The 16,220-nt window shown below is 47.4% G+C and overlaps 1 protein-coding gene across 1 annotated transcript; it reads left to right on the forward strand.

Moving 5' to 3' along the window:
- Positions 1 to 14,226: 14,226 nt before the first annotated feature.
- LOC147977120 (putative F-box protein At5g50220) lies at positions 14,227 to 15,634 on the forward strand. Its single transcript, XM_087519894.1, has one exon. It carries the CDS (start codon positions 14,227 to 14,229, stop codon positions 15,520 to 15,522), a length of 1,296 nt encoding a protein of 431 aa, XP_087376020.1. The 3' UTR covers positions 15,523 to 15,634.
- The last annotated feature ends 586 nt before the right edge of the window (positions 15,635 to 16,220 follow it).

Here is a 16,220-nt window from a genome sequence, read left to right on the forward strand (position 1 = left end):
AGCGAAGTTTGCACCAAGTCTCGATGTATGAACGGGAAATGCACGACACCGAAGAGGCTAGCAAAATATGGATAGGTGGAAGTTCTTATAGTTCAAAAGCTCACATTAGTCATAAAGAACTCATATACTTATTGTGAATGTTTGTTAGCCCTCGATGCAAAGTACTACTCGCATGCCCCTAGGGGGAGGTTGGGAGGAGTTAACCATCGCGCACCCCCGATCTGAACAACACAAAGGATTTCAATCAATGATAAATTATGGTCCAACTTCATCACAAAACTAACTAGAGGCTATACGTGCATACTTCAGGAATAACAAACTTCAACATCAATATTTTTGCTAAACCATGATAATAAACTATTTTTAGAGCCTTCCATCATTAATTGAACATGTTCGGAAACATTTTGCACCTATATATTATTTGCCGTTATTACCAGTAAACCCCGAAACCCTTCGGTGACCCCAAAATGCTTTCGGTACCTCTCGAAAGTATTTCGAATATTAATGAAACTATTTAATATATATTTTCTCATAACTATTGCTCCACTAACACTCAGCAGATCATGATTACCTTAAGTTTATTACCCTGTAGGTTCGGTAAACATAGACATGAACAAAACCCCTTTTGTTACGTATTTTGTTCTTCTTTCTCGTTGACATGTTCCAACATTCTAGTGACATAGTCTCATGTGTCTGGCCAGATGAATATGGATGTCGTCACACCAAGAGGGCCGTAAGAATATCTCCCCATCATCGGAGGAGCAAATCCCACTCTTGAGTTATCTAGTCCCTTGTCAAACTTTCCGATGAACATGTAAGTTGCCGTTATAATCACGGTGTTACAAATGACGTTTGAGCAACCACAAAGTTCATTGTACGGTAAGAAATGACTATGATACTCCCATGGTCTCAGGAATTAAATCATACGTTAACTCTCCGTGTTATAACAATGGACTTCTGATGATTGTATCTCAAAGTATAAGAAACAAGTTTAGGTTGATTCAATATGATTGTTCTTCTAACGTCATATTCTCCAAGTTGTTTTAGGACTATCGTTACACCTAACGATATCCTAAGATCCGGAAAATATGATCACCAACAACACTTCAGCTTGTCTTAGAGGAGAGACTAGGAAGCATATTTTACTATTTATCATTCCACTTGTACATATGAGTTTTCCACCGAATGGCATATTCTAAGGATCATATATAGTTATAGTATATAATATAAACTCTTAATTATAAATATGGAAATATAATAATACAATATTGTTGCTTCTAGGGCATATTTCCAACACAATGGCACCACGAGTATCCATGAGTGATACATGCATATATTCAATCCAACATAAAGAAACCTCAAAGAGCAATACTCAATTCACCAAGAAAATAAGAGAGGGAGGTGAACATCATGTGATCCAACTATATTAATAAGGCTCATGGTACATGAAGATCGTGTCAAATCAAGAGCACGCGAGAAAGAAAGCGATTAGACACACAACTACTGGTACAAACCCTTCGCCCCAAGGATGAACCACTCACGCATCACCATGGAGGTAGCAAGGATGATGAAGATGGCCTCCGTGATGATTTCCCCTCCGGCAGGGTGCCGGAAAAGGCCACCAGATGAGATCGCTTCGGAATAGAGGTTTGTGGCTGCTGAGTAAAAGTTTTAGGTTTCTTTTCAGGTGTTTTAGAATATATATGATTTTACAGCATTGGAATCATGCCAAAGGAGTGCTAGAGTGGCTCACAAGCTTGCATGACGCGTCCTAGGGGGAAGAGGCACCCCTTGAGCTTGTGGCCCCCAGGCACCTTACGGCTGCATCCCGAAGCTTCATGGGTCTCTCCTTTTACATAAAAAAAACATCGTAAATTTTTATCGTGTTTGGACTTCGTATGGTATGGTTTTTTTTACGAAAGAAAAGCATACAAAAAAACAAGAATTGCACCGGGCACTAGATTAATATGTTAGTCCATAAAAATAATATAAAAGTGCATCAAAACCATGTTGATCTTGTATAAATATAGCATGAATACCTCAAAAACTATAGATATGTTGGAGAAGTATCAAAGCACAATGGCAGTACGAACTGATGAACAACGGCATGAACTTGCAAAGCACGAAGGCAGTACAAATTAAGAAGTACTAGATTAATATGTTAGTCCATAAAAATAATATAAAAGTGCATCAAAACCATGTTGATCTTGTATAAATATAGCATGAATACCTCAAAAACTATAGATATGTTGGAGAAGTATCAAAGCACAATGGCAGTACGAACTGATGAACAACGGCATGAACTTGCAAAGCACGAAGGCAGTACAAATTAAGAAGTTGAGCGTACCTGCGTGGTATAAATCATATCTCGTGAGTCCAGAGCACGAGAAGAGTAGAGAAAGAACAACATGGAACGGTAAGGGAACTGCGAAGGAACGTAAGAAGAAGAAGGTGAACAGTAGAGCGAAGGCGTCGAGCAAGGTATGTAATAGAACAGGGTATGTGGCGTATAAACAGATAAAACGATGTATATCAGGTCCCGACGAAAATATCTATACAGAATAAACACATAAACTGTCTCGTATTCACAGTGATAACAAAATCCATAAGTTGTGAACCAACTAAGGTGTGAACTTGTGTTCAGATCAGGGCATAGATCGATGGCCGGAGGCGTTCCTGCAGGTGCGTGCCTCCCACACCTGCGTGCCCCTACGCATTTGCGCTAAAGGAAGCATCGTTGAAGCTTTGGGGAGTTATATGAGGAATGCAAACTAGAGAATGACAATATTTCATTCATACTATTGAATGTTGAGAATGATCTCAAGGAGAGTAGAAGAACAACTGTCACAGGCGATGGTAATCATTGTTGTGGAGTACTGCAATTTTGTGACTTAACTTTTTGACGGCACGATGATAGCGCCTGCTGCAGGTTGACGTAATGCTTGCTCTCTATCTTTTTCTTGTCTGTATGATTTGTGAATCCATGATTGGTCTCTATCTTTTTTCTCTTCTGTTTGAGAATCCATGCTGTCTATCAGTTAACTTTAGTTGAAATAATTTCGCAAAAAAATAAACTTCAGTTGAAATAAGGCCGAAACGTTAATGTATATACAAAATCTGGGCCGAAAAAATTGAAGTAGCGCAGAAGGTTCATGTCGGCGGCCCAACCAAGGTTACGTGACCGCCACTAATTCTTTTCTCCATTGCAGGAATAAACCCTGAGCGTGCCGCCGCCGTTTCACGGTCTCTCGCCGCAACAACCAATGGAGGCTTCATGCCCAGTTCTTTTTGACCGTATGCATCTTTCTGATGTAGAGGCCTGGGAATTACCCCTTTTCCAAAAAAAAAAATGCCCAGTCCTCCCCGACGACGTCATCGAGGACATCTTCACACGGCTGGCGGCCAGCTTAGTCCTCGGTTGCCGCGGCCTCTCACGGGGCTGGGCGGCCGCGCTCTCCTCCAACGACTTCGTTGACCGCCACCGCCGCGCTGCCAACCGGCACGGTGGCCCCAGGTTCTTTCTTTTTCAGAGCTCGTGGAAGGCCAACACAACGACAACCACGGCGCACGCGTGGTCGCCTGCCTGGCCCGTCGACGGTGTCGTGCCGCTACCGCGGATCGCCATGCCGCTTTGCTACCCCACCATCATCACGCAGCACTGCGGCGGGCTCGTCCTCGTAGACGACGGTCACGTCGAGGGGTCGCGCTGCGTGTACAACCCCTCCACCGGCCACATCGCGCGGCTCCCGCCGTGCCACTGGCGGGCGGGCCGTACTCTTCCGGCACAGGGGCGCTACGAGAGCTTTGGCCTCGGCTACGACGCGCGCAGCGGTAAGCACAAGGTGGTGCGCATATACTACCGTGGAGTCAAGGCCCGGGTCCTCGTACAGGTCTATGTTCTGGACGACGAGGGGTTCTGGCGTGCACCAGCGGCGACCGGCCAGCCCGAGGCGACAAAGCCGCAGGGCTGGTTGAGCGAGTACGAGCCGAGCGTGTTCGCGCAGGGCCACGTGCACTGGATGGCGCAGAAGCAGAAGCCGAACATGGACTCGCACTGGAGGGTGACCCGCCGAGGGCTCATCATCACCTTCTCCCTCGCCGACGAGGCGTTCGGGGTCGTCCCGCTGCCTCCCCGCGTGGACTACCTCGGAGAGTACCGACTGACGGAGCTCGAGGGGCGCCTGTGCCTCTTCAACCCCATAGTCGGCAGCATCCACCGCGGTCACCGGCCATACGACTTGTGGTTGCTGCGTGACCACGAGGCCGGTGCATGGGAGTTGCGCTGCCGCATAGACCCAAACACGGCGTCGCTGGAGGTCGCTCGATACAAACTCTCTCACAAAGCCAGTCCGGTCGCCTTCATGGACGACGGCCGCCGCATACTATTTATGAAAAAGAGCATCAAGTGGTGGGCAGCCGGCCCCATCGCGTACACGCCATCAACCGGCAACGCGGAGCGCCTGCCCTACGGCCGCCACACGTGTTCAGCCACGCTGTACGAGGAAAACGTTGTGTCCCCCGGCAGGCCGTATGAGGACATCCTCTTCTCGCCGGCGGCGACACATGCCCTTTGCGTGGCTCTAGCGTGCTGTCCGCCGCCCCCACGCGACCTCATGCATCTCAAGTTTGTATGCCGGAGCTGGCGCGCCGTGATCGAGAGCACGCGTTTCGTCAAGCTGTTGAAGGCAAGGGCGGAGACAGGGGCCGAGCAAGTTCTGGCCGAGCTGCTAAACCCCCCAAGGAGCCGCACCCCATATGGGGTAAAATCTGGCATGTGACTAACTGATGACCTTAGCTAATCTAGATGTCCACATTAAAACCTTCCAGATGTTTTTTAGGGTAAAATCTTCTAGCCTGATTGATAAGTAACAACTTGAGATGTTCTATTTTCAAACAGTATAATTTTTGCGTTATATAGTTTATATTAGGGTGATAAAATTAACAACCTAGGTATACACGCAGGACTTGTAAACTGAAACGGAGGGAGTGTAGCATTTTTCGATTGTCATAGATGTGCGGTGAAAATCAACGTTGATTACATGATGATGCTCTGCGAGTTGCGTTGTAGCATGTCGTGACGTCGGCCGGCTCATATCGTAATAAAGTTTTTGTCTCTTCGCTGATGATTATATTCTTCTTCCCACTCATGGGAAAATCCTGACTCAATGCCGTGTGAGCTACCATTATCGTGCACTCAAGCTAAGAGGCTTAGTATAACGGAGCAACCGGCGCGCACAACGACGGACATCCACGTTGATCAAGACTGGTCTGATCCTCGTTTGCTTAATCTGCTTGATTGTCTTCTTGGCAGTGTGGTGACTTGTAAAAAGTTTGACTATTTTCTTGCATGAGAGGCTTGGTCGCAAAGCTAAGGCGATGAGGTAGGCGAAGTGAGCGCCCTTGTTGCCGCCGGCCAGATCCTGTGACGCCCTCGATTCAATCGTACACTAATCATACACGCAAATGTGTACGACCAAGATCAAGGACTCACGGGAAGATATCACAACACAATTCTAAACACAAATTAAAATAATACAAGCTTTATATTACAAGCCAGGGGCCTCGAGGGCTCGCATACACAAGCTCGAATACACAATAATCAGCGGAAGCAACAATATCTGAGTACAGACATAAGTTAGACAAGTTTGCCTTAAGAAGGCTAGCACAAAAGTAGCAACGATCGAAAAGGCAAGGCCTCCTGCCTGGGAGCCTCCTAACTACTCCAAGTCGTCAGCGGCCGTCACGTAGTAGTAGGCACCCTCCGGATAGCAGTAGTCTTCAGTGGTGTCGTCTGGCTCCTGGGATCCGTCATCTGGTCGCAACAATCGGGTATGGGGGAAAAAGAAGTAGCAAAGCAACCGTGAGTACTCATCCAAAGTACTCGCAAGACTTACATCAGATCTAAACTAAGTATGCATCTGTATCAAAGGAATGGGTTGTATCTGTGGACTAAACTGCAGAATGCCAGAAGGGAAGGGGAAACCCTAGCCTATCGAAGACTAGCATCTTTTGGAAACCACCATCTTGCAGCAACAGGAGGGAGTAGAGTAGCATAAAGTAAAGTAGTAGAAGTGTTATCAACCTCGGCCAGAGATCCTTTCTCGACTCCCTGCGAGAAAGCAATCCCAGAGCCATACTATCCAGTTATCATCACAATCCAATTCTCATCACAACCAATTTTTCATCACAAGTATCCAGTTTTAGTTGTATCGATCGGGATACAACTCCAAGTGTCTGTTACCGTAGGACAGGCTATCGATAGATGTTTTCTTCCCTGCAGGGGTGCACCAACTTACCCACCACGCTCGATTAACTCCGGCCGGACACACTTTCCTGGGTCATGCCCGGCCTCGGCCAAACAATACGCCGCAACCGACCTAGGCTTAATAGAGAGGCCAGCACGCCGGACTAAACCTATGCCCCCAGGGGTCATGGGCCATCTCCCCGGGAACTCCTGCACGTTGTGTACGCGGCCGGTGAGCAGACCTAGCTACCTCCTTCAACAAGGTAGGTGCTTTCCAGTCCAACCCGGCGCGCGCCGCTCAGTCGCTGACGTCTATTAAGCTTCGGCTTATGTATACGACGCAGAACGCCATACTATGCCCACGTGATGGTTAGTGCTATCAGGCCAGAGGCCCCTCGGATCAAATATCCAAATCGTAGTGGATTATGAACGCACGGTAACGAGCAGAGACTCACGGTCGATGTGACCCCGTCGCCCCGTCTCGAGTACTTGCGGCAAGGGCTAAGAATGCCCGGCCACGCCTCGTAAGCATCTTGCGGGCACCTTCCAGGTCAACCCGTCTCCACATCACTCGCAATTAAGCTCGCGCGGGTACCCCTCAGGTTCGACCCGTCTTTCCAAGTAACAGGGGTAAAGTCCAAGTATCCGTGTGTCCAAACATCAAGGGGAAAACCCGAGGAATCACCCCCGATGAATTCCACTCGATGTAATCATCAAGGTGAACGTAAGAGGATCCACCCTCGAGGTTCACACTTGAGGGGTTGCACGACAGAGCCGTATCGAAAGTCGTTAAGGAGGACATCACCCTCGATGACCACGACCGAATAGCTACACTACAGGTTAACAACAGAAGTGCTGAAGAGGCCTCACCCTCGGCACTCGATAGTAACCCAGTAGTGTCGAGCAACTAAGAGGAAAGTGATGTGCGGTGTCGGGGCCTGGTCTTCGATGATGAAGCAGGGGCAACAGGGACAAGGTGGGGGTCACTGATGTATCACTAACCAACCTATACTAAGCAGTTTAGGATAAGCAGATAAGGTATGAAAGCAGGTAACAACAATAGGCTATGCATCAGAGTAGGATCATACAGAAAGCAGTAGCAGTTATAATGCAAGCATGAGAGGGAAAGAAATGGGCGATATCAGAATGCTCAAGGAGGGTTTGCTTTCCTGGTTGCTCTGGCAAGGAGGGGGGTCTTCGTCGACGTAGTCGATCACAAGGGCAGCATCGGTCTTGGAGTCTACCGGAGAGAAGAGGGGAAGAAACAGTAAATATAAAGCAAATATAGCACCACAAAGCATAACATGGCAATAAGATGTGCCGGGTGTGACCTAACGCAGTAAGAGGTGATACCGGCGAAGGGGGGACACATCCGGGAAAGTATCCCCGGTGTTTCGTGTTTTCGGACAGTTGAACCAGAGGGGGAAAGTTGCGTGGCTATGCTAGGGACGTGTGGCAGACGAACGGGTTGCGTATTCAGATTCGTCTCGTCATTCTGAGCAACTTTCATGTACAAAGTTTTTCCATCCGAGCTACGATTTATTTTATTTAATTTTTAAAAGATTTAAATCATTTTTAGGATTTATTTAATTTATTTAATTCAACAATATTCAGAATAGTGCCAGCTGACGTCATCATGACGTCAGCATGACGTCATCGTTTAATCGTGACCGTTGACCGGGTCAAACTGACATGTGGGTCCCACTAGTCATAGACTGTACATTTAATTAACCGCTAACAGTTGATTAGCGGGTTAATTAAGTTTAATTAACCTAGATTAACTAAGTTAATTAATTAAGTTAATTAATTAAGTTAATTATTTATTTATTTGTTTTTTTAACCTTTTTTTGTTTTGGGGCTGGGCCCGTTCGGTCAGTGGCCCAAGGCCATTGTGGCCGTGTGGGCGCCAGCGTTGCAGGGCCGAACCCGATAGGGAGGCGAGGCGAGGCCACCGGGGTGGGGTGGTGCTTGGCCGGCGTGGGCGACGAGCGCCAGCCCGCCTGGCAGTGCGCTACGGGGCAGCGGCGAATGGGGGGCGCTGCCTGGAGCGGGGCGAGGTCGACGCTGGCGGTGGGGCGCCGGGGAGTAGGCGGGAGAGGGGCCGCGCTAGGCGAGGCAGGCCGGAGCGAAGGGCAGCGCGTGGGGGCCTGCGGGCGGCGACGGGAGCGGCAGTGCGGGGAGCAGGGGGGCGCGTGCTACCTGGAGTGCGAGCTCCGGCACGCAGCCGCGGCGATGCGGGCAGGGGAGCTCGGGGGTGCGGCGACGCGGGGCAGGACGCGCCCAGGGCGGCGATGCGCGCTGGGGGGGCGAGGCGCACGTCGCGGGTGGCGCGGCGCGCAAGTGCGGCGCGACGGCGGCCACAGGATGCAGCGGGCGAGCACGGTGACGGCGGCGCGTGCGCATAGAGGTGGAGAGGGAGGAAGAGGGAGGCAGTGGCTCACATAGTTGCGGGAGGGGCATGGCAACGGGCTCGGGGAGGTGGCGGCAGGGTCGCTGGCGATGGGCGGCGGCAGAGGGCGGCGCCGTTCAGGGAAGCAGCCGGCGTCGGGGAGGTGGGCCGACGCGGTGGTGGTGGTGGCCGAGGCGGACGGGGACGACCGGCGATGGAGAGGCAGGGGCGGGGAGTCCGGCGGGGGGGAGTTGGGGAAGCAGCGAGCGACGGCGTCGGGGGCGGCTCCGGGACGGCGTGGCGGCGGACGAGGGCGAGGTGGAGGTGTCGAGCACGGTCCCGATTGGATCGGGGGAGAGGGGGAGTGGGGGCGCGAGTGGGGGTGTGGGTGGTGGCTAGGGCTGCGGGAGTGAGGGGATAAGGAGAGGAGTGGGGTTTGGGCCGGCCTGTTGTTGGGCTGGCCGGCTGTGTGGCTAGTTGGACCACCTGGCCCAGGGAAGAGGGGGGGTTCTCCCTTTTCTGTTTCTTTTGTTTTATTTTTCCTGTTAAACAGTTTTTTTATTTTATTTACTCTTTTCTGTTTATTTTACTTTCTGTTATAATAGTTTCTTTTAAAATATGAAGTTAGCACCTAAATTAGCATCAACAAATTAGGCCACTGCCAAACCTAGTTTGGACACAAAATAAATTAGTTTAATATTTTTATATTTTCAAAAGCAATTAAGTTATTATTTTAGCCACTGTTTTAATTAGTTTAGGGCATTTAAACACTTTGTAAAAGATTGGTTCGACCACCAAAACTAGTTAGGGACTAATGCCACATGATGAACATTTTAGTTTTAATGTTTGAAAACTTTTATTGTTTTCTTGATTTTGAATTTGAATTCGAACCGGTTTCGAACTAACGTGGGTTTATCAACAGTAACCGAGGTGACGTGGCATCATTAGCAGGGAATTACTGTAGTCTAATTATCCGGGCATCACAATTCTCCTCCACTACAAGAAATCTCGTCCCGAGATTTAAGAGGGGAAGTGCGGGGAAGGGATTAGGTTACGAATTTCTAACGGGTCTTGTTGGTCTTGGTTACTCTTCTCGAGGAGGTCGATCCATTAATTTGATCTTCTCCAGGTCATCATGATGAAGTTGGCATCCTTTCTTCGGGAAAATCCATCGTACTTACGAATAGGTAAGGGGCAGGTCGATAATGATAGGATGCTATAAGGGGTAATCATCTGGGGTTATCCCATGAATGAACACATGACTATCTCTCGAGTTGAACAAATGAAACACATCGAGAGCTAAGTAAGATGGTACAATAAGAAGTTTCAAGCGGATAGACAATCGTTTGATGCCTGTAACAGGCCGTGAAAGCGGTTCAAAGCAACAGAAATATTATTCTGTCTGATGCCAAAATTGATGATCTATCGGAAGGTGTCTCGTGAATTACATACGAGTCCACGCGCGAGGAACAACCTTGGGAACAGGGGTACAAGAGAGTCAGGCTACGATCCTGTGGAACTGTGGGTTATGGGCCCACCATGTGGGTTAAAAGTAGGAGGAGCAGTGACATCTTGCATAGTCATGATAGCAAGGCATGTCAGAGGGTAGCCTGTCGATTATGTCGGCAACAACGTCAGTACCAAGGGCGAGGGACGAAGAGAACCATATTCCTGCTCGTTGAACGAGGCAGACCAATAGGCAAAGTTCTTGTCCATTGGTGTTACCGAAATGTCATCAACAATGGTAACAGGGTCTTGCTGACAGAGTTGTACACCGAGGTGTTTACATAAGCAGGAGAATAATACTACTTAGATTATATAGACCTCAAGAAAGGTTAAACCAAACAATGGAAAGGAAAATATGATTATCAGATTAAACAGAACAATGGAAAGGAAAATTTGTTTAAACACATATTTCAAGGGTATATCCTTCCCAAGGACAAGCAGAGCATGATATCCATGTCAGGATATAATGTAGAAAACTCTTTAGATAGGGGAGAGAATTTTCATGACATTACCCATACAGCGGTATTTCGATAATTGAGCAGGAAACATTTAGCACCGGGCTTCAAATGTTCCTGTTGAAAATCGGAGCACCATAGACATGCTTCGAGATAGCATTGACATGGTCAACAGGTGAAGATCAGACTTTGGAAACAAACAGGATCCATCAGGAACAACTTATAGAATAAGTCTTAAAATTTCCTCATGGAAGAATGGATAATATTGCTAAAAGGAAGAACTATAACCATAGGGCCTCAGGCCGGGTGTGCTAAGCATGACATCCTGGATACAAAAGATGGTAATACTCCAAGGTAAAGAAGAACAAATGTTGGGTAGCAAGGAACTCAAGGTATAACACAGAACACGAATAAGTTTGTGTTGGAGGGAAGTCAATAAAGTGGTCGATGATAACACAGATCATCGATGGCAAGGATGGTATTTCTCATAATGAACTCAATTGACATCCTGGAAGAGACGGTTTAGAGAACGAAAAGACATATGCCGATGATGATCATGACACAATTGTTGAGAGATTTCATGAAGATGTAATTGGTCGGCAATGACATCAAGCCAAAGGAATGATGAAGCGAAAGGTTATTGAAACCAAGGGTATGACACAAACTCGAAACCAACTCGTTGTTTAAGGCAAAGTCGTATGAAGAGGAAGATCGACGTAAGCTTAGCTCATCGTTGAAAGTTGTGCTCCGGGAGTAAGGACCAGGTAGCACAGTTAAAATCATCACAGTAATGATATAGCCAAATAGGGTAGGAAGGATGTGATCGGGTACAAACTCGTAAGCAAAGAGATTTATAATAGTTGTTGAACCGTAGTGTGGACTCGGTTCAATTATCGGTTTTTGAGTGTTTAATAACTGAGAGCCCGTGAAAAATTGGAATCAGTGAGAATGTAGTACTTGATATTATCGAGGTACCATGGTGTAATACTCGACGGAAGATCAAAGTAAAGGTTGGACTGGTGTATTGATCCACAGAAGACAAGTGCTTAAACTTGCCCATGAAATGGGGTCAAAGAAGAACATATGGTCGAAACCACGATTGCAAAAGGCCGGATCCTAGATATAAGAACTTATACTAAGGGAAAAAATTAATTTAAGAGAAACTTTAATGATAAGATCTACATCGTGTCCATGGGCATGAACACAAAGTTCAAGGTCGACTCCCACTTCTTCAATGCATAACCTTTCATTCACCTCTCGTATTTTGAAAATGACATTAGTTGTTGAAAGTTTTACCTGGTGCAATACCAGATAAGTATGACCTGTGAAATCTTCCGGGTTTGCACAGATTAGGGAAGGCATTAGTTCAAACCATCGGGTATCTTAGGAACATATATCACAAACTTCAGGAGTAAATAACACAAGCTCGAAAGTAGAGCATGATTGACAAGGCAGAGGATACAATTTACCAAAGGTATTATATAACGGTGGAAAGGCTCACAAGGTTATTGAATACGATGTCGGATGAAATCCAATAATGGATCTGACGATTCACAACAGAGCTATTGTGAGTATCGGTACAAATTTTATGATCAACTAACTAACTCAAAGCTCAATGTAAGGAAATTTTATGATTTCCAAATCAAGGGATCAGAAGCAATTGTTCTGATCGAAAATGAATAAGTTCAATAGACTTTAAAGCACAAACGATCAAGGCATTGATTGGTCAAGAACCAGCTCATATCCAAATGACGTTTGAGCCGGCAGGATGAATCCTAGGATTCGACTGAGGAATGCGGGCATCCTCAACATATTGAATCAACGGACTTAAAATGATAAAGACAAGGGAGGCCAATAAGATTAAGAAACTTATGGGATTAACCATAATTCAAGCAAGCGAGAATTTCAAGAGCAATAGGCTGCTCGGGATTTTCGAAAGATCAAATGATATTTTGAAGTCTTTGGCGAAACACATGAACAACTCGGAATGAGCGGATACTCGATAAGTGCGAGAATTATCCGTAGGGGTATTCAGGTGACAGAGAACAGCAAGGCAGTAAGCTCAAAGGATTCTCGGAACAACAGAGAGCATTTCGAGGTATCTCGTAATAACAAGATCAGCTGGGAAGCATCGTATGAAAGGCGAGTATACGTGGTTATCCACAGGGGTTTATCGATGGAAGGGAATTGCAAAAGCGACGCCATAAAGTCTCAAGAGAACACCGGAGAGTATCTTTGGATTCTTCTGGTGCAGCAGACGATCATCTGTAATAAGGGGCTCTCCGGGAGAAAGTATTATCGAGAACCTAGAGTCAGAGTTAGTAAAATCGTTTAACCCGAATAGAAGAGATGTCAGAGTCCCAGAGTATAGGTTGAGGAATAAAAGATCCTACTACCACCCAATGGCGACGTGTGCCCGTAAGACACACATCCATGTTACTAAAAAGTTTTGCAACGTCTAGACTCGACTTCGGCCAAGGAGTGTGGAAGGGGGATTCCTACATGCAGTCGGCTCTGATACCAACTTGTGACGCCCTCGATTCAATCGTACACTAATCATACACGCAAATGTGTACGACCAAGATCAAGGACTCATGAGAAGATATCACAACACAACTCTAGACACAAATTAAAATAATACAAGCTTTATATTACCGTGACAACCCGTGAATCAGAGATTTTGAGAAAAAGACACGACTAGCATATTGCATGCATGATGGGGAGTTACTAAATTACAATAGACCAACAACATTGTCATGTAGTATGGTTAAAAAATCAAATTTATTTGGGATGGTTTCTGCGTGACACACATTTATGTGGTTCTAGAGTCTGATATTAGATCTAGGCTTATCATACAACGTCCTGAGAAATTTGTCTGAGATTTTCCATAGGGGGTTAGTGTGTTAGGTTTGGACGGCGTGGCGGCGACACTATCCAGGCTAATCATGCGCTTGAAGAACAATGGGCGAGAATCATCACAAGGAGACAAGGGAAAAGACAAAAAACGGTTCGAGGGTCCACCCTAGGACGCGTGCGTGGGAGTGACGGGCCCAAAACTCATCCGGTTGCTTGACACGATCATTTACCTACTTAAATTAATGGTGAAACTTTAACACAAGATACGAGGGAATCGGGTAACCCGGAGGAAGCGAGTACAAAATAAAGAGCCAAGCAATTCATCATCATAATAGAAGAGATGCAGTTTGAAATCATAGCTACTAGTAATTGTTCAAACTATCATTGGACCATGAACATAGGGTATAACAGTGTTAATCCTTGATTTTCTCATGCATGGCTTGTGAGCAACTGTCGGGGAAAAAAATTCTCTCTACGAATGAATCTGTGGGTGGATGGTTAGCTGGACAGTGGTATCATCTGCCTAATAGGGGTTCAAGTCCTATACTTGACATTGATGCTCTGATTTTTCTATATTTTTTAAGACATTCCGGCCATGTTCGTTAGTGAGAGGAGATATTCAACGCGTTAGTGGTCGACTCCTTCTCGTCTACGGCGCTGAACATATTCAACGCGTTTAACACAAACACAAACCCTCGAACGGCGAATCCGTTGCTTTTGACTCGAGGTCGCTATCGGCACCGAACACGCTATCGATTCTTCTTGGTCTCTTTCCGATGGCCGACGGCGCCGCCAACCCGGAGATGGAGAACAAGTCCCCGGCCGACGTAGAGGCTCCTAAGGCCACCAAGACGGCAGTGGACGCATACCAGAAGAAGATGGGGGCGCTCTCGCTATCGGCGCCGGAGGACGACGTCGGCGTCCTGCCACTCGACCTGCTCCACGACATCCTACTGCGCCTCCCTGCCAAGTCGGTCTGCCGCTTCCGCGCCGTTTGCACCGCATGGCACTCCCTGCTCTGCCACCTGGATTTCATCGCGACTGCTCAACCTGGCCCGCGCATCGCAGTTGGCCTGTGCCATGACGGCCCTGGCGATGCCGTCGTCAGCGTCCTGGACATGGATTCTGGCCACGTCCTCAAGCAGGTAAGCATTGACGTCGTCACAAGCCGCCACAGCACGCCGCCGCCGCACGAGACGCCCGACGTGAGTCCCGAACGAGCAGTCTGTGTCGTGGGCAACGACGGGCGGCTCCACCTGATCGACCCTGCCACCGGCGCAGTCAAACTCTTGCCTGACCCGCCGGCATCAAACCACATGTCTACTTTGTGCACGCTTGGGTGCGCCGCCTTGACGGGAGAGTACAAGGTGCTCGCCATCGCGAACGCAGCTAAGCATACGTGGCAGCAGATATGCAAGATCCTCACCCTCAACGATAATGGCGAGGAGCAGCGCTGGAGGGAGACGGGGAGCCCAGGGTACAGTTTGCTAGCGCCACTACCGCCCTGGACTTACAGCAGGGAGGTCGCTGTGGTCGAGGGGGTGGCCTACTTCCTGGTCAAGCCCAACGACACACCCGACGTGCAGCATGCCTGGATCATGGCGTTTGACCTTGGAGACGAGGTGTGGCAGCCGGATGCGCTCCAAGGCCCGGAGTGCAAGCACAATGTCGCCTTAGCCACACTTGAAGGCAAACTCGTCGTGTGCCATGACAACCGCCAAACCTCCATGGAGCTATGGTTTCTCGTGGACGACCCTGACCAGGCACACTGGTGTATGCGGCACAGGATTGTCATGCCCTCTCTTAAGCTCTCGTCACCGGTGCCGACTTCTGGCATGTATTTCGGGAAGCCATTAGCGGTGCTAGACGACGGAACGATTGTCATGTGGATGCGGGTGACCCCAACAGGCTGCAGCATCCCGCTGGACACGGTGCTGCGGTATTACGACCCAAGAACCAGGGCTTTCACAGACGGAATGCAGGTAGCAAAGTGCAGCCATGTTACTTTGCACACGTGGAGCATATTGTATTCAGGAAGAGGAGGGATCAGGCGACCTGCATTAGAGAGCTAGTAGTGTACTTAATCATTAGACAAACATCACTGATCTAGGGCACCATCCTTTGTGACTGTATTATTCAAGATCTAATACGTGCATCCAGCAATAAGAAACTTGTGTAATTTGAACGGTGTCTGGGTTAGCGTCCGCACGGCAAGAGACACGGTGGTTTTTTTTCTAGTATGTTTTCTTTGTGGGTTGTTGTTTTCTATGATCTTTTCATGTAATATAAGTGTGTGAATTCCTAATTCTCTATTTTTGGAAGATATTGTTCTTTATTTAGCAGATGAAGACAAAACCACTTGAAATTGATAACTAATTTGGTTCCAATTTTCAGTTCCAGGGAATACAATTGGGTGCATAAAATTTGCCACTCTTGCATCTTCACTACATGCACTCTTTTTAAGATTGATTCATTAATGATGCCAATATTCCTACTGGAAATTTACCAAATTTTAGTCTCGTAAAATTTTCTTGTGAGTGGCAGTTACCTTAAGATCTTCTACTGATTTAGGATTAGTTTTTGTTATCTTTTTTTTTAAAATGAAGTTGAAACCCCCGGTCTCTGCATCCAACGATGCACATAGCCATTTTTATTATACTAGCAAAAATGCCCGCTCATTGCAACGGGAGAATAAAAATGCTTACGTCCGTAGCACAATAATACACAAAGAAAATGAAGTACATGGTTAGTTCTCTTCAGACATGAAGGT

The sequence above is a fragment of the Triticum urartu genome, chromosome 4A, assembly GCF_056163025.1.
Source record: "Triticum urartu cultivar PI428250 chromosome 4A, HENAU_Tu73, whole genome shotgun sequence".
Classification (NCBI taxonomy): domain Eukaryota; kingdom Viridiplantae; phylum Streptophyta; class Magnoliopsida; order Poales; family Poaceae; genus Triticum; species Triticum urartu.